At 42.6% G+C, this 22411-nt stretch overlaps 1 protein-coding gene across 3 annotated transcripts in view; it reads right to left on the bottom strand.

Annotated features, from left to right (window-relative positions):
* Positions 1 to 94: 94 nt before the first annotated feature.
* Positions 95 to 22411, bottom strand: part of LOC110974480 (SMAD family member 4-like) — a 28962-nt gene continuing 6645 nt past the window's right edge. Inside the window, exons 3-12 of one of the 3 annotated variants that reach the window (XM_022226152.2) lie at positions 18347 to 18521; positions 16512 to 16541; positions 13295 to 13480; positions 10810 to 10947; positions 9519 to 9887; positions 8774 to 8932; positions 8174 to 8372; positions 6999 to 7167; positions 6570 to 6708; positions 95 to 5416 (exon numbers count right to left, since the gene is read on the bottom strand). In XM_022226152.2, coding sequence (XP_022081844.1) covers positions 5205 to 5416; positions 6570 to 6708; positions 6999 to 7167; positions 8174 to 8372; positions 8774 to 8932; positions 9519 to 9887; positions 10810 to 10947; positions 13295 to 13480; positions 16512 to 16541; positions 18347 to 18521 — 1776 coding nt within the window. In that variant the 3' untranslated portion in view covers positions 95 to 5204. The remainder of the gene's footprint in view (positions 5417 to 6569; positions 6709 to 6998; positions 7168 to 8173; positions 8373 to 8773; positions 8933 to 9518; positions 9888 to 10809; positions 10948 to 13294; positions 13481 to 16511; positions 16542 to 18346; positions 18522 to 22411) is intronic. The other 2 variants (XM_022226162.2, XM_022226170.2) reach the window with 2 other exon arrangements.

Here is a 22411-nt window from a genome sequence, read left to right as displayed (position 1 = left end):
AGTTTTTTTTAAATGAAGTGCCCTATTCTTCAAAACCATTTCGAAAAAAAATACTCAAAACACCACTGAAATAAGCAACATGTTTGAGCATGCATTCATATTTACAGACAAACACATTTATTTAAAAACTGACTCTGTATTTTAACCAGACAAGTATTTCAAGATCAAATTGTATTGTAAGCATTAAAAAAAACTACGATTCAAATGTTTGACGTCACTACGTGTAAATGACATTTGTTTCCTGTCCACACCCAGGTCTTTGTTGACACAGAACGTGTCAATATAATGTGAAAATTCTTGAAGACTTCAGTCATGGGGAACTGAAATAGAATTCATGATAAAAGGATTAATATTTTAAAGAAAACTTACGCAACTGTTAATGAACGACAGTTGTTAATTGACGGCAATAAACACAAAACATTCATGAACAGAAGTACAGATGGACGTACATTTACTTGTAAACTGACTTCCATTTAAGAAATATAATTATGCACAGTCGAGTCAGACTGGACCCCTGAGTCATTGAAGACTGATTTACTTGATATGTAAACGGAACAAACTTTCAAAGGACAGGGCCACAAGTAATAAATCTATCACTAAACTATGAGAACATTTTCTGAAGTCTTTTTTTCCCCTGAAATCAAATGTCAATCGACTGATAGAATTTCTAGCATTGAGTTCTTCCACTGCTTTATGTTCCAGCAACTATTCTGCCCTCCCCCCAAAAATGACTCGAAAAAGAGCTATGTTTCCTAGACTAGGGAAACTCAAGTCTGGTGAACCTCACTCTAATGTTATCTGCATCTCACTGTCAAATAAATAGCCACGTCAAATTTCTTCAAAACTGTTTTCTCTCAAAAGTGGTACCACTTGTAATCAGTTGCATTTATAAATTTACGAGTGTAATTGCATTGGGGTTAGTCTTGTGGCTAGGGTCAGCTTCAAACTTCCTCCTGAGATTAATGACAATACAACAGTCCAAGAGTTCAGTTTCGCAAAGAAAAACCTGACAGCTGGATTTTTGAAATTTGGCAGTTTTGTTCGGTGCTACTGTCCACCTTCCCAAGTACAAGTCATTCGACACGATGCTTGAATTGAAGTCACACATTGATTCATTACAAATGGCTATGGTAAAATTTACGTCAAAATCACCAAAATCAAGCAAAATATGATACATGACGCACAGCTGTTGGGCTGAAATAAGGCCACAGAAAGCTTGACAATACAGTCACTCCATCTTATGGGTTCCATGCACAATGAGGCCGGGCCCGACTACCTGGTTCCCGCCTCGAGGACAAATGAGTAAGAGTGATAATGGAGGGACGGGGAACAGTCTACCTATGTCCACTGGTATACGTACATTATTTAAGATGAAGACTATAGCACGCGTCAACCAGTGAAGGTTATCAGCTGTTGGTGGTCACTCCCGAGGGAAATGGTTGCCTGGTATAAATGAAGCATCCTCCCTCACCTGTGCCCAGAGCCCCGTTTGTTCCGTAACCGTGGTATTTGGTACTGGCTATGTCACCAACATTTGAGAATGAAAAACACAAAATGTAATGCATGTAGACACTCCCTGCTAGTCAATGTACAACCTCACACGAACACACAAAGTTTCTTGACTTGGAGGGGGAAAAGTATTTTAACTCATATTTTTGAGTGCATAATATCACAGTCCTTTCATGTTGACAGCGACTCTTACAGCATCGACATGTACAATGTTCTTAAAAAGCAATACACTTCTCAGGCACTGTCTTCTGGCGACTGATTCAAATGTTTAATATAAAACACTTGCATCAGAGCAAACATTCAGCATTCCACGGATGGTTCTTTTCAAAAAAAAGACAGAGCCCTGGCTTCTTCTTCTCATTCAAATTGGTCACATGATTACTTTCCACTTATTCAAATTTATTCATGATTACTTCAAATGTTCTGTAGTTACATCCATTACATGGGAAGGCATTCCATTTTTGGACAGAGAGAGGCTTAAGTCCAAGCACCAATCAGAGCAAGTGCGTAGGGTTTCTTGTTATAATCAAAATTTAGGCCCAACTGAGAGCGATGACCCATTGAGTATGCAGCCCCTGCCAAGGCTGTTTTCCAGTGCTCAGTGTCATCTCTGTCTCAGGTATCGTCTCTTTTTTTAAACCTCCCAAGTTTGAAAATGTTAGCTCAATAGTAAGTTCAACAGTGTCACAGAAACATCAAAAAGATGCAAACAAGTGACAGTGCTTCAATTTAATTTGAGTGCTGCAGACCTACAATCAGAGATTGACTTTGGAGAGGAAGTCTGAGACGGGGACGAGGTCAAGTACTGGCAAACGGCTCAAGCTCAAAAACGAGGCAGCTTGACCCCCCCCCCAAAAAAAGATGACATAAACCAGGAATGAGTTGTGCACATTTGTTGTTAGGGACACACTGTCCTAATGATGATGCAATGACAATCATTGGAATGCCACCCAATCTTTTTAAACACAAATCCACAAAGATATTCATTAATCTGCTCTTTAAAAAACGAGTTTGATAGACTTAAAGGCTTAGTATTTGTACAAATATTAAATTCCAAACATCGGTTTGTGAAATTGTGAAATATATAACTCTATCCTGTTCCTTCCTTTCTCAACCCACCCAACTATCTATGAGAAGTAATTAGGGCTGAATATGAAGGATGAAACATTCAGTTCTTGAAACCAAATCAAAAACCAAAAAATCTGCATGCTTTTTAAAGCTAAATTACATACAAAGCTACTGAGAATACATCTATAATGCAAAACAATGAACATGGTGGCAAATTTCGAAGAGTGTCTACTGACGACAAAACCTTGACACAAACCATTTGAAATGAACAAGAAACAAAATAAAACCAGCCATACAGATTTTGCAGAATACCAACTGGGTGACCCTCTTCAGAGCACTCAAAGTTCAAATTCGTGGGCATGCTATTCGCAGCAAAAGAACACTCAGCAAATGCATACGCTGAAGAGCCAATATCGCCTACGAATATCGAAAGGGCTATAGGCCTACACCACATTATAGTTTGGTTGGTGCTTGGTGGTCTGTTCTTGCTGAGCAAGTTTTTTTTTTTTCCCTGCTTAGGGCCGTGTCTGAATCACTAGGCTGCGGCTGAAAATACACACAACCCCATGGGAACTCGCTGTGGCTTGTGTGCAATTTCTAGCCACAACCAAGCACATGTAATTCAGATACTGCCTCAGCAAAGTTCTGCACTCGGTGGTTACATAAAATAAGGTTCCTGGTTCTCAACAGAACCTTATGCAGTTCTAAGGAATAACTGGATGAGGTAAACGTTCCCTTCAAACTTAAAGGAATAATTTGAATGGCTTGCTTTATTCCCACTCGTGAATGGCAACTCTGTCCACATCAATAGTAGCTTACGTGACGAAATGACGACAGCAACTATGATTCATTCTTTGCTAACGCTCTCATTAAACCAAAATCGCACTGTTGTATATATTTATACACTACTCAAAGTTCGCCTATCACCAAGGTGGATACTGGAAAGCTGCCATGCCTGCCTTTGTGCCGAGCAGAGTCGACCTTTAGATCAAATTAAAAATCTATCCTGCCAAAATCGGCTGGAAGGAAGGCGGGGATGTAAGGCTCAAACGCGTCTCAAAAATACAAGAGGGTACCTTTTTAAAACCAAAGAGGCAATAATCAGTAGATGGACTCGCACAAAAAAACATAATACATGTAGCCACTACTGACTGATATCCCGACACCACATCCCATTCACAAATTTGGCCTACGACATTTCTTTATCCTCTAGTTTGGCCGCCAAATCTCACATGGTTTCCTAGACTGAAAAAAGGGGCTGAAAATAGTGAGCCGTCACGTCCTTAAACAGTATAAACTCGCATCTCTGCGCTGCTTTCTGTACATGTTATAAAAATCACTACTAACACTTTCAATCTGTTATTCTCAGAAAAAATTCTCTACACAACTGAGTCCATCTTGTCTTGGAAGAACAGCATACATATTACATTAAGTATAAAATACATTCATTACAAATACGACAGAAAGGTTGTCCTCATTTTTCACCTCTTACACCACTCCAAATTCAAGCTAGAAGCTACAAGATCTTGTCCTTTTCTTCATTGGCTTCAAAGTATAGTAATCCTTAACATTCTTTCCTGATCATATTTACATACATACACCTGGTTGTTAATAGCTTCTCACCTGTAGCATCCTGGGGGAGGAGTGAACAGCCAGAATTCCCAAGGTGATTTTTTTCCTGCTCTTTTGCGCCCCAGGGTAACAACTTACATTGTCAACCGCTGTTGAAAACTTGAGGCCACATTGAAACCTGCTTTAACCTGCTTGTGTCTAAGACAATCCATTCTCTGGCCAGTATCAACCACTGTTTTTACATATTACAAAGGTTACACGTGATTTAACTTTTGACAATAACTGACCTTCCATTTTCACCGCGAAATGCATAGAATGAACACACTCAACAGACTAGTTTAGGTCCGAGAGATCTATGTATGCGCTGAATGAAATATAACTAGCCATGTGTATTCAACTCACAAGAGCTGAGAGAAGCACAAGTAATGTGCACGTATGCAAATGGTGCAAGAGCACGCAACCAATTTACAACTGAACGTACACAAAAAAAATGTTCAACTGAATGTGCACAAAAAATTTCAACAGTATGTGTACAACTTTTTTTGCTGAATGTGCACACAAAAAATTTGATTAAATGTGCGCACAATTTTTGAACTTAACAGAAAACAGACAATTGTTGGGGTTCACTTTCTACATGGAAGGAGTGGTCTTTGCCACCCGAGGCAAGTCTAAACATCCCTTCTTCAGTTTCACAACATTTCAATGTTTTAGGAAGCGGGGAGAGGGGCAGCATGCAGCATCAAGTTGTGGAAAATCTCTGACAAAAATGCTGGGATGCCGACCAAGCTTATCAGCAATCAATCCAACAATAAAAACTCCGGCAACTTCTCAAGGGGAATTTTCTGACATCCTCCGGCAACGTCCGGTCCAGTCCACACTCAGGGAGTCCAACAGTGGCAAGGTGTACAGAGTTCAAAGAAAAAGCATGTCCACCCCCAGAAATCCGACTGACCATTTCCCCTTGCAGCACTTTGTACAAATTTGTGAGTTTCAGATCAAAACTCCAAGAGTTATCGGGGACGCCTGGAGAAAATGTCTTTTAAGTCGCCTCCTTCTTAGTCCATTCCGAGGGGGTCCATCAGGGGCATGGTGTGCAGGACCTCGTCCAGCAGCTGGAGGGCCCGGTGCAGGTGGATCTCGATCCAGCAGGGCGTCTCCTTGATGCTCTGCCGGGGGTAGTCCGGCCCCCACCCTTTGACGAAGCTCATGCGGAGGATGCAGAGACGCCTCAGGTCGTCCACTCCAATCCCCGCCGCAGCCGAGTAGCCTGGTGAGATGGAGCAAAAGGAAATGCTCAGCAACACAGACGATGGCAAAAAGTGAGACGTGAACCAACTCAGAAAAAATGCAACAGACTCACCAGTAAGTGGCAAACTGACCACTGGAATGACCACTAGAATGACCAAGAGAAAACCAATCAAATGGCCAAGGAGTACATGTGAGCCCATCAGGTAGGGCTGATTCAATTCAAATAATTCACTTTTCGAATATTTGACCTTCACTTCGAGCAGATGTCCGAATATTCGGTCGTACTGACTGCCAGACTGTTGATGAACGAACCACGTACAAAATCAGTTGCAATAACACACACAATTGTACATGTACATTATAATCACTATGATAGCTTCTCATGTCCAGGAGTATCTTTAGCCACAATTTAGCAAGATTTAAGAGACAACTAATAGACCTTTTTCACCCACATGACTAAATGTAAACAATACCACCACATGTGGACCACCTTGGCCACGGTGATTTCATATATTCCTATGGGCAGCTTCAACCCCGTGCAAGCGCATGTGCAAATGCTCCATGCTTGACTAGTTTATCTTGAATAGGTAGATTACCAACACAACACTATGCATCATTACCATCCCAACACATCATAGGTCCAGCATGATCATGACATCACTGGAGAAAGGCCTAAACTTCCTGCCCTGTTTCTATTCCTTTTAAATTTTTTAATGAATAATCTACTTTTTGAATCGTTGTAAGATTTCTATCGCTTTTCATTTGAATCGGCCTCCACAGTGAAATTTATCTCATTTAAAACAAAACAGAATTTTCCCTTCCTTTTCATGAATTTTTGCATTCTAATATATTCCAATTCGGAAAATAATATTCGAATATTCAGCAAAACCTGACCATAAGGAAGTTTAACAAGCCGCCTCAACAGCTGACTAGAATCCTTGGAGGGGAGAATGTCCAATCAAACAGTAACTTGCAGTTGACGTGTAGGTTTTGCAAGGATTACAAGGTTTTGAGGGAACCTCAGAGTAAGTAAATCCTTCAACGACTTCCTATTTCGTTTTCCATCCTCCCCTAACTTTAACAGTTCTAAATCCTCTGACTGGTCTGTCAGAGTTATCTATCCTCGAAAAATGCACTTCTGTTTTTGTCCAAAATACGCAAAGAGGACTTACGGACAGCTGGAGCGATCCCACCAACTGACTGGGGTCCAGGCACATGGCCAGCCACAGCAGCAGCCTGGGCAGATGCTGCAGCTCTTGCCGTGGCTGCTTGGCTTCTCATCTGGGCATGGCACTGGCGCAGGTCAAACACCTGTCACAGGGTGTAAAGGTCAAACAGAGGGGTCAAAAGGTCAAGTATAACATCATACAATTCAATTACTTGAAAAGTGCTTCAGCTCAAAACATCAGATCAGATCTGGAAAGACGCGTGCTATTTGTCCAAATCGTTGACTATCATAAAAGTTTATCAAACGCAAAATGTAGGCCTATACAGGAAGTCTGAGAACCAAAGTGTGCTTCTAAGTAAACAAATTGGAGCATTCGGACTTTGAGACTCCTCAATTAGGGCCGTCGATCTCTTGGCCACGTTAAGCCGGTCACCTTGATGTAAGCGCTGGGGTATATCTTGTGCACGGCGTCACCTGGCGCCCGCCCCGCTTCCCTGTCAAGGTAGTAGCTCTGGACGAAGACCGCGTGCTCGCTCAGACATCTCACCCAGACATCCCCTTCTCCCTTCAGGTCCAGCTGTACGCCTTTGCCAATGTGCAACCTGCGGGACCCACAAAACAAAAAAACAAAAAAACAAAAATACCAATTAAAAAAAAAAACAGGTGGCAACGCAGAATAAATTTTTGACGGGAAAAAATGTTCCTGACCCATACCTTGTAAAGAAATCCAATTCCATGAAAACCGTGTGTCGGCCTGCATCTTTTTAAATCGTTCAAAATTCTACCCATCTTGCTGGTGAATTTTGAAGAATGTAAGAGACGTTAGGATTGATAGAGCAGAAAACTGTTCAATTTTTTTTCCGGAATCCAACTTTTTAGGCATTTGAAGATTAAAAAAAAAAAAAAACGAACTGAAAATCCTTGAATGATCTGAGACAACCTGTCAAATAAGATGAATGCTATAAAAACACTCTGGTCACGTGTAAACAGTATGTGCCCATTAGCTATCCTGCACCATCCTGCTGGCAGCCAACGGACACGGAAAAAATATTTCGCCAAGCTGTGAAAACAGCAACAAAAAGACTTCTTTACAACACACCTAATCTAATGTAAATGACCGCCTTCTCACACTTACAAACACTCCACCAAGTATGACATTACTTCCTGTTTCAGTTATCTCTTTTGGGTAAACAAGTCTTGTTTTTCTCCTCTTTTTCAACGGGCCCTACCCAATGTTCGTATCAAAGGTCTTCGAAGATTAAAACAACCTGCACCAAAGGTCTCCTAGCACACTTGTATCGATTTCTGTGTTTGGGATACCAGCACGGTCTTATCTTGATGAAATGATTTGGTTATCTGAGAACTCTCAACTCTCAGGGTTATGGGAAACCTCTTCAAGTGTTACACTCCTGGTGCAAAGTCTCATCACAGACAAAATAAACTCCTGGTTGTTTGGTCAAAGGTTTCTTCAAAAGATCTGAGACATGTTTGCAATCTTCCGATGGTTTAAGTGCACCAGACAGTCTGACAGCCTGTAAAATCACTCCGTGCCTAAGTTAAATGCTCTTTAGGGGGGGGCAAGCGAACTTGGATGAGCTTTCCACTGACCGTGACCTCTCGCTGGATTCTGTCCGGTGGACGTTGGACAGCTGACCCAGGCAAAAGCGGTCCACCCCCGAGGGGTCGACGTAGCCATCAATGGTGACCGACGGGTACCGCGGCGGATTGGTGGAGTAGGGGACCTTAAAGATCTCGCCCACCTGGGTGTCCAGCTCGAAGTACGCGATGGAGCACCAGTACTCCGGGGCTGGGGTTGGGATAAAAAAAAACGGCCATGATTCATTGGTCAGAGTTACAAAAAATAACTTCTGATTGGAGGAAATTATTCAAAAAAGTCACATATTTAAGGCAACCCACGCCTGCCATGGATGGGTACCTACCACGGGTTGGCACTACTGAATGGAATCAGTTTGGTAATGTGGTAAACAACATTGATAAAGAACAAAGTTGACAATTATCATAATCTTGGCAACTTTGAACAAAAACAGGCAGATTAAGGTCCAGATTCGCTTTTTTTTTTCATTTTAAACATTGCGGGCCTGAATCACTTTGCTATTTACAGGGGATGCATCTAAGAGACTCCATCCGCAGATTCCGCACGGAACTGAAGATCGGTCACACTGTAGCTGGGTAGATCCCACAACCTACCTGGCTGAGTTGAAAGTGGGGCATTAAGCGGGATCTCTCCTTGAATCTGATTGGTCTGCTGCCAGTACGGGTTCGTCGGATTGGCCGCCTGGGACGTACCGCTCGGCATACCCGGATTGTAGGACATCGTGTTGTTCCCTGTCCAGACTGTAGTACTTGCTACAAACAGAAACACAGAAAAGTTAGGATTACAACTGAAGTTGCCAAACTTGTCCTGAGCGAATTTCAACCATCGACATTTAGATGATGGTTCAGTGAGTAGATTTTTTTCTGAATTTTTTAATGCTCTATTTTTCTTCGTATTGGTACTATCACAACCTCACTGCTCAAATGGAAAATGTTTGGGGTCTGAAGTCCTATGTGTCATGCAATGTGCATTTACTCAGGCTGTGGTCTTGTTCATAAGGCTTTACAGGGTGAGTTTCAAATTCAAGTCGTCAACTTGTTCATTGGTTCTAAATATGGTAAGGTGCAAATTCTGGTCCTAAATTTGTTCATTGATTTTAGGTGTGGTAAGTTTTCAGACTCCGGTCCTGAACTTGTTCACTGGTTCTGAATATGGCAAGTTTGACATTCCAGTCCTGAATTTCTTCACTGGTTCTAAATGGATTTAAGTTTAAATTCACGGGTCGAATTTATTCAATAATTCTGGATCTGTAGAGAAAATGTCGAATTAAGATCCGGAATTTGTACACTAATCTGGTCTTCCTTGAGTGCAACTATGGTCAACTGCAATCTAACTTACTTCTGGCCATCTGAGCGTCGGACGTCGACCTAGTTGGAGACGTGGGTCCGGGTGGGGGTCCTGAGGGCCCCGGCTGGCCCGATGGTCCGGGCCCGCCTGATGTGCTCGCCGAGGTCCCCCCGACCTGTGCTGGACCCGGTGGCGGAACCTGTGACGAGGGGCCCTGGGGGGGTGGGGGAGGACCCTGAGGGGGTGGAGCCTGCTGTTGCTGAGAGGGTGGGCCTGGGATGGGCGGGGATTGAATGGAAGGTGGGGCGGAGCCTGGGGACTGGACCCTAGAGGGAGGTGGGAAGGAAGTGCTGGGAGACTGGGGCAAGGCTGGCATTTGAGAGGCCATGGCATGCTGGGGCATCGGGGGCATCGTCGAACCTTGAGCCAAGGAGAAAAAACACACTTTTGATGCATTTCATTAACTTCAGTGACCACACACAACTATCAACTGCAAGCCTTCCAGATGCTGGTAATGAAGCTTAGTGAATTGTCAGCAGAAGGCTTGTTAGTTTGTTCTGACTATTTCCAAAAGCAAATCTACAAAAAAAAAAAATAGCAATGATTGTGGAAAAAAAAAAAAAATTTAACCAAATAAATAATGAACCCCTCTTCCCCATAAAAAAAATTTGCCTTGGCCCTAAAAATGCTGTTATTAACGAGGCAATACCTTCATGGTACTGAAGCTGCAGATGAGCACATGAAATTTGGAAATGTACATGTACACTGAAATGGGACTTGGATTCCTACAGCAATTCAACACCCATGATCCTACAAACGGTTGAAATCTCCAAGACACCCACCACAAAACAGACAGACAAGTTTTGCTACACACGGTCACCCCTACGCTTGAGACAGCGTTGTGGCCGATTCCAGCTCCAGGGCACAGAAAATTGGAGCACCGCAAAGTGGACCCGTGTAATTCTCCTCCTAATAGCAATGAAGACTTGACTTAAGCCCGACAGCCTCCTAGATTTTATCTCAGCCTCAAACGTACTCATTCATCTCAAGGGCTGTCGTGAAGTTGGACTCGCATCAAAACTCAGCTTACAGCTGAACACTTTTCATCTTCATGTTTGCGTAAGCTTTCCTGCCAAGTCTGAATCAGTTAAGCAGTTATGACTCTGAATAAAAATGCCATTCGGAATTTAAAATCCAATCTCCATTTTCGGTCAGGACAGAAATAAACTCCAGACCATTTTGGGGAGTTTGGGCTTCAACTGAACTTCAACTGTTGTTTTAGCCAACGGACTAGGGCCTGGACTCGACCGCAACGCTGGGTACGAGGTGACTCTTAGGGTACCTATCTGTCCCGGGTCCTGTGGCATGACTGCAGTACTGGTGGTGAGTGGATGATTGGGCTGTGGTGGTGGGTGTTGGTCTGGGATGGTGCTCACCATGAGGGGTTGTGACAAAGGCACAGGCAGACTAGTGCTAATGGCTGCAATGCAACACACAAAATGTAATGGGTGTGCGTTTCCTCTCTTCGAACCACGGGCTCCAAAAATTTTCATCTCTCAATACATTCTGGGGATTTAAAACTGGTAGTTAGCATTTCGGCAAGATAAATCCAATCTGCACTGAATCCACCGAACAACCACTCCCTGTTTTGGCGGCATTTCATCAAGCCAGCCTCTGTGACCTGTACTCGCTCATAAAAATTACAAGTAGAAAGATCTGTAAAGGATTTGCTCTTGGTCAACAATTTTCATAAGCACTGTATATTCAGTGATGTCCTGGGGTATGCGAGCGGAAAAAAAAAATCACAAGTGTGCTCGAGCGAGAATACATGTATCTGCTATGTTTACGTGCTCAGTGTTTTCTACTTTGAAATTCTGAAAACTCGTTCCCTGGAGTGGAAATGCAATTACGGAACATCAAAGCTATTACTAGAACCATTACTAAGAAATAGCAGAACAAAACAACGTATCAAGAAGCTGGTTATTTAAACCACTTGAAAGTGTATTTTTGAAATGTCTGAACTACACAATTGAAGCAAAGAATAAATCACTGTTAGCAGAACACTATAACTACAAGCCGCAACTTTAGGGAGCAAAACCAAAAGGTTGTTAGCGATCTAAATAAAATTTGCCACTTTGGTTTACTTGTCTTCCGAGGCCAAACTTAACCCACAAATAAACTTTTTAAGACAATCCTCTAGGGGTTTTTATCTCAGTAATCTTCACTGTTATTCAGGTTAACAAAAAAGAGGGGTAACTTGACAGGGGTCTACTTTGTTCTCCCTGTCAGCGATCGACAGCAAACAATCTGGTCGACCTACATCTTGTGGGAGGTCAAAAATGTCAACTGCAGGCTGTTTGCCGAGAAAAAGAGAGATCCGCCCATCCTCTGAGAGAGGAATGCAGTTGTCTCATCATCTCTCGGAGGAAGTGGCTTAATGTCAGGAAGAGGAAGCTAACTAATAAGGAACAAATGGGCCCCGCACTTGGCACTTGCAGCCTGCCAAAGCACTTTGGCGACATGAAGCTCTTGTTTTGTCTTCTTCTGTGTGTCTTTTGGGACCGAGGGCACGGGAAGGTAAGAGAGAACTTGAACATGCCGATATGTGCTATGGCAGATAGACCCCTTAGCAAATTAATGCGGGCTTTTTATTGATCATAAAAACAAAAACGTTGGCGGGATCTACAGCGAGGATCAGTCTAACTGCTTGGTGACCGACTTTACAGTGACTGGTGTGACATGACAGGTGTCCTTGTGCTGAAAATGCTGAGAGATAGTGACGATGCAAATGGAACAGTGGTCATGGTATGGATGTTAACTGCAAGAATGGCATTTATCCAGATCCCAAGCATTTCTATGTGGTCACTCCGAGAAATTGAAACAAAGGAAGAATTGGAACAATTTAAAGGACAGACTCTGGTACAATCTGAATGGATCTGTCAAGATAAGTGAATTTATAACGGGTTTTGCCCTTACCCAAGGGCAAAACCCGTTATAAATTAACATCTCCCCAACGCAAAATACATCTTGAAAAAAGAAAGATCAGTGAAGTTACCAACTGAGTGGTTATTCTTGACTGAATCGATGTGAGGAAAATTGATGACCAACTGTCCACAAGTAACAAGTTTAACCAATTGGTCTGTTGGTCAAATGACTAAAGATCGAGAGCTCATGAGTCTACAAGGAAAGCTTACAGTTGAAAGGCCTTTTCGTCACAGGGATTTTTTTTTAAAAAAGCAACCATCTTGAAAAAACTTTGAGCATAGTTGCTTTGAATAGAAGCCAAAACAATGTTAAAATAAAATTCGTATTTAAAGAATTCAAACAAAACCTGCAGGATTCACTGTACTGGCATCCTGTCAAAACTTATATGTACATGCAGATACAACAAAGCATGTTGATTCACAAATGCCAACAGCCATAAAGATTCGAATTCCAAAAGCTTATAGATGGTTCCTGGTACCTGACAAATATCTCTGCAGGTGAAAGCGGGGAACCAGTTTTGTTCTGAACAAATCCAACAATCAGGCCATGTTCAATCACTTAGCCGCGGCTTGAAATTACATGAGTACATGACAGTGGCTGCAGTCAATACCCATAGAGTCATGTGTAACAGGGCTTTGGTCTGTGCAACAGCTGTTGGGATCCTTCCAACATGATGAAGGACCTCCCCGATATACAGTGACAGGCACCGCTGGAACTTGGAAAAAGATTTGTCCAATCTATTTACAGCTGATGTTGCAAGCTGCGTGTATGAGAACTGTGTTTTTTTTCCAAACTCTTCTCTTCTTTGGGTTTGTTGTTTGTTTTTAACCCTTTGACCTTACTGTGAGGTGCAATCATCCGGCTGAATTCACTCATCTGTGAAGTGGACGGCATGGGTCCGGTGAGGTGCATGCGTTGGCCCATGCCCAAAGAGCCGTTGCTGGTGCCAGGCGGGTGGGAAATGTTATGCTCCACCTGGACGCACTCGCCACCGAACTCATCTTTGACCAGTCGGCCTGGTGGGCCTGCTGGAGAAAAAACCCAAAGGCATAAACGAACAATGATTTGATGCGTAATATCATTACAGTGTGGTTTAGGTTTGTGGCCAGGTTACTTTGAGGGCGTGGCCAATGTCCACATACATGTACTCTTGTCAAAGGACCTATTTAAAGTAAGCAAATGAGAGCTGGCAAACACTTCAAAACAATCATGACCGCACCTTAAACAATAAACTGTGCTCCTTTTACATTGTGGGTATCTTCATTCGAATAGTTCAGAATAATTTTTTCACTTGTCGTACAACTAAGAAGCTTGAACCATCTATCCTGACAAAAATAACATCAAAAATCTGTGAAGTCAGACAAGAGCAAAATGTATTATCCACGAAATGAGTAAAGGAAGGGTTTCAGCGTATGCTGTTTACTTTTTTCAAGATTCACAGGCAAATAAGTCCATCTTTATACCTGTATTTGACCACTTTTTAACCCCTTCTTGGTGGGAATTTCTTTCCGAAAGCCGACTCCAAGAATTCCAGCCTTGCTTGGCCACAAAGGCCACCTGCCACACCGCAAATTCTCGGTTTGTGGCCTAGCGTGCTCTGCACGCTTTGAATTACACGGTGAAAAGGCCGATTGTTCGGTGGAATGCAGCTCTACTCATGCTTCCACATTCCCGTAGCCTCTTTTCAAAGTGAGGACTATTGTGAAGCTGGTGATTATGATGCAGATTCGGCCTTTTCATTTCTGGGCTACACACAAAGACCAATTACCATATACATAAGAGCCAGGGTCTGCCTTCTTTCACCGTGTTCGCTCGAGCGTGGGCCGAGAATAATAGCTAAAAAGTGGGCTGAGGATCTCAATTTTTATGGCGTGTTTTAACGCGTCCCGGCGTGAAGGGGTTAAGAATTTAGGTCAAAAAATACCGGTAGCACTTTGCGTGAGTCTTAGCCTGTGAGTTAACTGAGGAATATGCATACAAAGGTACATGGTGTATTTGAAATAGACATCCAACCAAGGGCACTTGCAATGAAAAACAGAGCTGCCGCATTTTAATTTGTCAAAATGGTTCCGATCATGTCATTGCCAAGATTTACATGTTCCGTACAATTTGGTGTTTCTCACTCTCTGAATAAAACAATATCCATTAGAGTTTCTCCTTCCGTTTTGTCAGAATTCAATTCCGATCACACACAGAATATCACTTCAAATGTGACCATAAATGACGAAGAAGAAAAAAAGTTGACGAGAAACATGGCTACAGCTGCACATCGCTATGAAATTAAAGAACTCGATACGAGCCACAAGTACCGGTACTGAACATCTGCGTACAGGATGTATGCATACACATACTATATTACCCCAAATGAGTATTCCATGAGAAAAAAAAAGGTATCAAATCACTACTTGCGATCCCGTAATGCATGTAGTGCGCTGAAGACAGCCGACACAGGCCAACCGCATAACCCACATTTAGACATGTACATGTTCCTACACGCTGGCTATAATACGTTTATTTGATATGCATGAGTCATGAACAGTCAGAGTGGGAAAGAGAAAAAAAAAAGACTCGAGGGGAAGGGAAAAAAAGAAAGAAAAGAATGCCAGTGTGCAGTCGTGCATCTGGGCACCCTGAGCGGATCAATATTCCTTAAGGGCTCCATTCGTGGTCAAATACTTTGATATCAAGAATAGTCCTCTCGCTCATTCGGGTACTGTACTGTAGTCAGACGGTGCACGTGCTTTGATGATGGAGGGCCAACTCAACAATCAATTTGATATCAACGTTTTCTGCCACAAATCCTTGTGTGCGCTACTGAAATGGCATGCAGAGAAACCTGTGTGCAGTTGGCGTCAAGCGCCTGGTCTTCGAAGAAATTTGACGGACACAGCACTGAAGGGCCCAGGTATTTTCAATGGACTGGGTTTGCCTACAAGTGTGGTTAACAATGTGAGTGGTGTTCAGTAGGTTTTAAGAGGTTCTACGCAAAAGCACTAAATTCTGAAAATGGTCACAAGAAGAAATATCCCATACCACACCACAAAACTGTACAGGACTAGGTGTGACCGAACTAGTATACATTTCTTTCTACCTCTCAGAGCCAGAACTTGACTTTGTGTCCATAAGACCTGTACATGTAAACTGTATAAATATGGCTGGAATCTTACGCATCCTGCCAGTTGCTAAGTTCTTATACACAGTGCTCTTTAACGATGAAGGCCAACTTTCAAGAAAGGAAACAGCTACAGCAATCACTTGGCAGGTCCACCTTGGCTCAAATTTCATACCAGCATGGTGTGAGCCGTGAACCCAGAGACCTCTGTATGGATCCGTTTCCTAAACACCAAAAACCCAGGGATCTGGGCCAACTTGTTATCGGGAGAGACAGAAAAAAAAATTTGAAAAAAAAGAAAAGAACATAAATCATTACGGGAGAAAACTTGGCCAAGCTGCACTGATCCATCCAGCCCGCATCGTGACCGAGGTGTTGACTTATACAGCGGCAACATTGGGGAGGGTGCCGCAAGACACGGGCTCCATGGAGTGAGGAGTGGAATCGGGGACCGATCATTTAATTCCCTGAACAAATGGATGTGAGTAGCTTCACGTACGCGACCCAGAAATGGTAATTATGTAGGCCATAGCCTTGAGAGCTGTGAAAACAGGAGTGGCCAACTCGAGTTGAGGATTTTTCTTTTTTTACGGCAAGGTCACACTTTGTGACAAAGACCATTCTGACAGGTACATACATGTACGTATCAAATCAATGCCCTAGTTTCAAAAAAGGGACAATAGAAACATTTACACATTTCAATGAAAGGCATTTTAATCGTTACTTTTTACAATTAGAACTCAAAATCAATGAACTTAAGTACAGAAAGTTTGCATTTTCTTCGTAAAATTATAACTGCACAAGGACTAGGTAAACTGGTCTATTTCTGCATAATTTATTAACACAGTGTACAAATAAACTCTCTCATTTCACACAAAAAAGTAACCCGAATCGATCGATGAAAAAAAAAATCATTGACAGAACAAACACCAAAGTTTGTCACTTACCCGTCTGCTGCAGAGTCAAGCCAGACAAATCTGAAATTCAAGAGGAAAAAAAAAAGGAAAAATGGTAACATTTAATAACACCGTACTATTAGAAAGATACAGATACTTAGCATTATTCATTTCTTGTGTTTTATGAAATGACTGTTTTACATTTTGGGGGAGGGGCACGGTTGGGGGTGGGTAATTGCAGGCAGAAATGAATGAAGAGGGGAGGTGTTATGTTATGAAAAACTACTTTCAAAGAATTTCTTACGTTTCAGTGAGTTAACACATTACTGGCAATCGTGGCACAGTGGAGGTTCTTCTGAGGCATTGCCGACAGATAATTTCTCATGGCAGGTGCATAAGGTGAACCCCAAGAAACTTGCTCGGTGGACAGACAAGTTCAAAGCATACCGGGTGTGAAGTCAGAGTTCAGTTGTTTTGATTGAGCAAGTGAAATTTTTCAGTACCTCCCTTGGGGTTTTCCACCAAAAAAAAAGGTACCCGGACCTTCAAGAAGTTCTATAGGAAGAGCATTTATCTTCTCGTTGAATCTTTTCTACCTTGGAGCTTTTTGTTTTTCCCTTTTCCATCTTAGGAGTATACATTGAACATGGCTACGTAAACATTCAAGTTCCCAACATGTTCCAACTTTTCACACTGCAGTTTCCCAAACAACACAGCAAAAGCAGACTGCGTGCACCACACTGCTCAGATTAAGGCTCCAGTCAGCCGGCGACTCTGTGGGAGACTAAACCAGCCCTGCTGAATGCACTTCCTGGAAAGGGAATCTATCGCTTGAGTGATTTCATTGTCTGCGATCCCCCACAGGAGCTGCCTTGCCAGTCTCAAGGCTGCGTTGGTTTCTTATGCATACACATAAAGGGTTTCCTCCAATATTAAGCTAAGCCTCTTATTCATATTTCTGTTGAGCCGGCTTTCTTTTTTCCTGATGCATATGTGCAAATTAAAATGGCCAAAAGCAATATGTGCATCTCCATGTATCGGTGCATGTACATACATGTACATGTACAGTAAGTCTTAGTCCCACTGTACATGTACATGTTAATCTTTATTTCCACAATCAGGTATTACACATGTCACCATCTGCCTGGGGACACTCCAACACTATTTTCCCATTCACAAACTTTGCCATTGCTGGGTTTCAACGTAAAGCATATAATACGCTTTATACATTAACACTTCATTCAAGTACATTTCAAACAACTATCAATTCAGCAATGGATTTGGCCAATTGTCACCTGATCCAAGAATATGAGTCTCATAGACCTTTTCCAGTCATCAACTGTCCTCATGCACAAGAGCTCGGAAAACACTCTGCTTTCCATGGTAAACTATGACACAATATGACATCATGATGAAAGAAAATAATGTGAGGGTGAAAACCCTCTACAGAGGGTTTGCATGGCTGCCACCCAGCAGGCTGGTGCTTTTGTTTCACAGGGTATGCACAAAGGATGCTTCCCTGTGGAACTAAAGACCTGCACTGCAAGATGGCTACCACGCAAAACCTCTATTACAGTAGAAGGGATGCGTACCCAGTTAGAAAGGTTCAACAGCTTGTGGTTAGAGTTTAGCATACTATGATGATTTTACTGACTTCAAGAATATTTTATTGGAACACGCAGAGCATGCATAATTAGAATCGCCATAATTTCAACGGCAGAATTTTTCAGGAATACGGCAGAACCTCAACAACTTGCTTTTTCTTAAAAATGAGAATCGACCAGCGGTGAAATGAAAGAGACCTTTTTACTCTACACGTCCATGTAAGTCCTCAGTTTTTCACTTGGAGACTAGAGAAGAACACCTCAGACAGAATCGCTTCTCACCTATGCCCGGCGACACAATCCTTTCGTAATGGTAAGGATTGACGCACACGCTGTCACACTTCAGGTCAAAGGCGTACTGGCAGAACTTGAGGTGCTTGAGCTCGTTCTTGTGGAGGTCCGGCCAGCGCCAAATCCGTGCATAGATGACGTGGGGAAAACCCTTCCTGCCAGCAACCTGTCCAGCACCGACCAAAATGGGGGGGGACAAAAAACAGCAAGGGTTAGAATTCTGTCCCTGCATACTTGCAAATGTGTCTGAATTCCATGAAAAACTGACCAAGGCTGAGGTTGACCATGGGCGTGGTACTCATTCTCGTCCTTTGAGCTGATTTGAAGTACTTTTTCTAGTGCTTGTGCATGTACTCATGCTCATGGAAACAGTGCTCGAACTCGCATGAAAACTGGGGACAAAAAAATCATGCAAAATACGATGTCCCAAACCTGTCAAAACTTTGCAATTCAAAGTACATGTAAAGCGCTCGATAACCATCTAGGTAAATTCACACCCCTTATGTCAGCGTCTCTGATCTTCTTCCTGGAAAAATTGCCTCCTCGCCCAAACATCCTGACCTCTTCCTACCATCCGCCCTGATTAGAATCCCAGATGACTTGTTTGGGCATTTCAGAGTGCCCTGTCTCATTAGTTCTTCTTTGAGATCACTTCCTCTCTCCCGCCCACAAACATCCGGCCTCTCACGTGGGCACTGCCCAGTGACATCCCATCTCCCACTCCCTCCTGCCTCCAATAACAATCAGACATGCACCTGTTCAGCTGACTAGACAAGCTAAGTTGGGAAGTACTTGTACATGTGCATTCCTGTAATCAAGGCACACGTCAACAGTGTTGACGGAGAGCTGAACTGAACTGAATTTGCCACTGACTGAACAGGTAAATTTGCCATTGCCCGCCCCCCCTAAAAGAAATTTCAGGACATTTATTTATCATTTTGTACTGAAACACAATGCGCCTTTATAAGGAATGTTTTATAGAGTAGTTTTAAATGTTTACTCCAAGTACAGTATACCGATAGACTGGTCAATGGTACTTTTATGCAGTAATTATAGCCAGGGGTTTAGGTAACATGCGTATTGGCGTATGCACGCTTCCTAACTTGGAAATTTAGTCAAAATACACAGCATAAAACCTCATGCAGAACGTAAAATATGCAGTGATTTCCACCACAGAAAGAGTAACATAAGTTTCCATATTTTTCATATTTCGTCAATTAGGCCCTGTCCGACAGAGTAACATTCATAGTGGACGCTACTGAAACTGATTTGTTCATGTTCGTCTGCGTACAGCTTTTCCTGCTGCTCTGTGCATAACCATGATAAATGTATTCAGAAAATCCTGAAATTAACAGGAAATACCCAAAGCAAAACGTGTTATAGACTGAAATGGGCTACTGCATACGCATTGTAAGTATGGATCCTTTTTGAGTACAAAAACATGTCACCAGACTCCCCAAAGACACGATGCAGTAAAATCGATTTCTAGCCCATGGGGACCACACTATTTTCTTTGATTTTTGCATGAATGGATAGGGTTTGAGTTGCCTGAACTCCTCATTGAAAGTTCTGCAAAAAAAGTTTTCGGCAAGTTTTGATCCGCTAAACACAGACATTTTTTCTAGTGGCATTTTAGAGGCTTTCCGGTACATCTGCAAGAAACCAGGAATCAGTTTTGGAAAATTTGAGTCTGAAACACCTTAGACAGACAGAGGTTTAGATCGTGAGTGTGAGTGTATTTGACCGCCGATCGATGAAGTGCACCCTGATTTTCTGAATGGCCACTGCTGGGTGTGTGCGCACAGCGGCCAGTCAACATGGCATCCGAGCCCAGTAGCTGAGTAGCCTCACATGTGCCAACGTACACAGGTGGATACGGGCTTACAGTGTATGTGATTTTTTGTCTTTGGTGTCAGGAGTGCATGGTTATCACTAAGCACTGATTTCTTACTGTGTTTTTCAAGAGAAATTACTAAGGCAAAATGACATACTTGTCTAATAATTCTCAGTTCCTCTACCTCTTAGGGGGTACAGTCCTCCACCTCTCCTGAAGAAGAAGAGTACAATACGAAACCACACTGAGGGCCAAAGAGTACTGTACTCTACGCAAGAGAGTGGGTATTGTACTCATGGCTTAGAGAAAATTTTCTAAACCCTTGTATCAGTGTAAGCCAGAAATGCCCGGTAACTTGTACAAGGGCAGGTATCTTAAACGTAGTTTCTCATCTCTCATCTGTAGCCTACTGCTTTGTTTCCAAAACATGTTTTGTATTTATTGCTAGCTGCATTCCATTCTCCAAAAGGACTAACCAAAGTTAATACAGATATGCAAACGTGCACATTATGAACAGTAGAGTACTTGTGCCGCTGTTGTAAGGCCAGCTACCAAAAAAAATATCTTCACAAAATCAAACACCCCTGAAAGAATTACAAATTCCACTACCTAGCTTCAGACAAATAAATCACGGGCAGAGAAATAAACAACTGTGCATGCTGACCGATTCCTTAACTTCGTCCCTCTACCGGGAGGAAAAAAAACCTACATGTTGATTTCAATTTCAATCTGCATTCGATCTCAGTCAATGGGGGGGTGCAAGAGAGCGATCAACGAAATCCATCAAACGCATGTGATGAATTCTCTGACCAATCCGGCAGACAGACACCCCCCCCCAAATAAAAGGCACTTTCTCAAGCAGGCAAGGGAAATCAAAGCTCTGCTGTACCAAAGAGCCTGCTCCAGTAACAGTTCAGTGTTTTTTTTTTTCATATCTCTCCGAGCTCTCTCTTTCTCTCTCTCTCTCTGCGAGCTCCCTGCCACTGTGACCAGCACCAGACACGTGGGCACCATGGCTCCAGTGAGCTGCAGTTTCTTGGCGGGGACAGGCCTGGCATGTTATTTACCACCACACATCCATTACTGACAATTTCTTAGGCTGGGGACTGAGCAGAACTGGTTAAACTACCGGACGCCCTGTTTACACTTGGCTATGGAGAAATGCAGCGTGCAAGGACACAGTCTGCGGTGAACTTGAATTTTAAACACATGAAAACACGTGATGTTATGATGCATGTAAAATCTGTTTTAAGAATACGAGCCTGTATACATAGGTCGTTTGTTTCTTTACCCTGACTTTCTTCATCTGGTCTCAACAAAGTTCCAATGGAAAGCAGGTTTGCGGTAGCACCATGGACATATCTCTTTTGTGAGTATTTGCAGTTCTGATAGGAACCAGTGGTACTCGACGTTTTGAGCAGTATGTTCTTTTCAGAACCGCAAATACTCACAAAAGAGATACGTCCGTGGTGCTACCGCAAACCTATTTTTCTATTATACCTCTTCACCATGCAAACCTTCAAGACTTATCTAAAGTTCCAATGTCTCTCATTGCGCAACATGCATGTACATGTATGCACGGGAAATCTGAACTGCGCACATTTCAAAATTATACAAAGTGTAGTAGAGTTTTGAATTTTGTTTTTAACAAAAAAAAACCCAAACAACTGACTGTTTAGAAGTTGGCTGTCATGACACTGTAGAAACAGTGTTTGGCAAGCCTTGAACCTCTCAAATTTAAGGTCACCAAACAATGTATGCAAACCATGCCACACTCAAAGCCTATAATTCATAATTACACTGCTTATTGTTTAACCATCTCCCATAATAAGTGTCCACTCCATCAGCATGTACATGTACATGTAGGCCTATCTAAAGCAAGCTGAACATGCATATTTATTAGGTTTTGCTATCTTTTCTTGCTTTGACATTCCAGCAATACTCCTAGCCTTTGTTCCTATGTGCTACAATGAGGAAACAGCTGTTCTGAAACACACTGTAAGATTAATCCTCAAAAGCCTTGCACATGCTCCTCTCCATCCAAATTTGGTGCACCAAGCCATGATTAATTCTGAAGTGTACTCCTCAACCCACAGACAGCAAAGTCACTCTTCAGCTCCATTCAATAAAAATGGAGCTGGGCAGTTGGGGCACAGGTCCTCCCCTCCTCTTGTTCCCATGGATCCCTTGATCAGGTTTCTTGGAAAGGTGGATTCAGTGCA

Source organism: Acanthaster planci, linkage group LG08, assembly GCF_054643075.1.
Source record: "Acanthaster planci isolate LZ-2023a linkage group LG08, COTS_SCS, whole genome shotgun sequence".
Lineage (NCBI taxonomy): Eukaryota > Metazoa > Echinodermata > Asteroidea > Valvatida > Acanthasteridae > Acanthaster > Acanthaster planci.
Note: the sequence above shows the minus strand (reverse complement) of the source record. Positions and strands in the feature narration are given on the sequence as shown.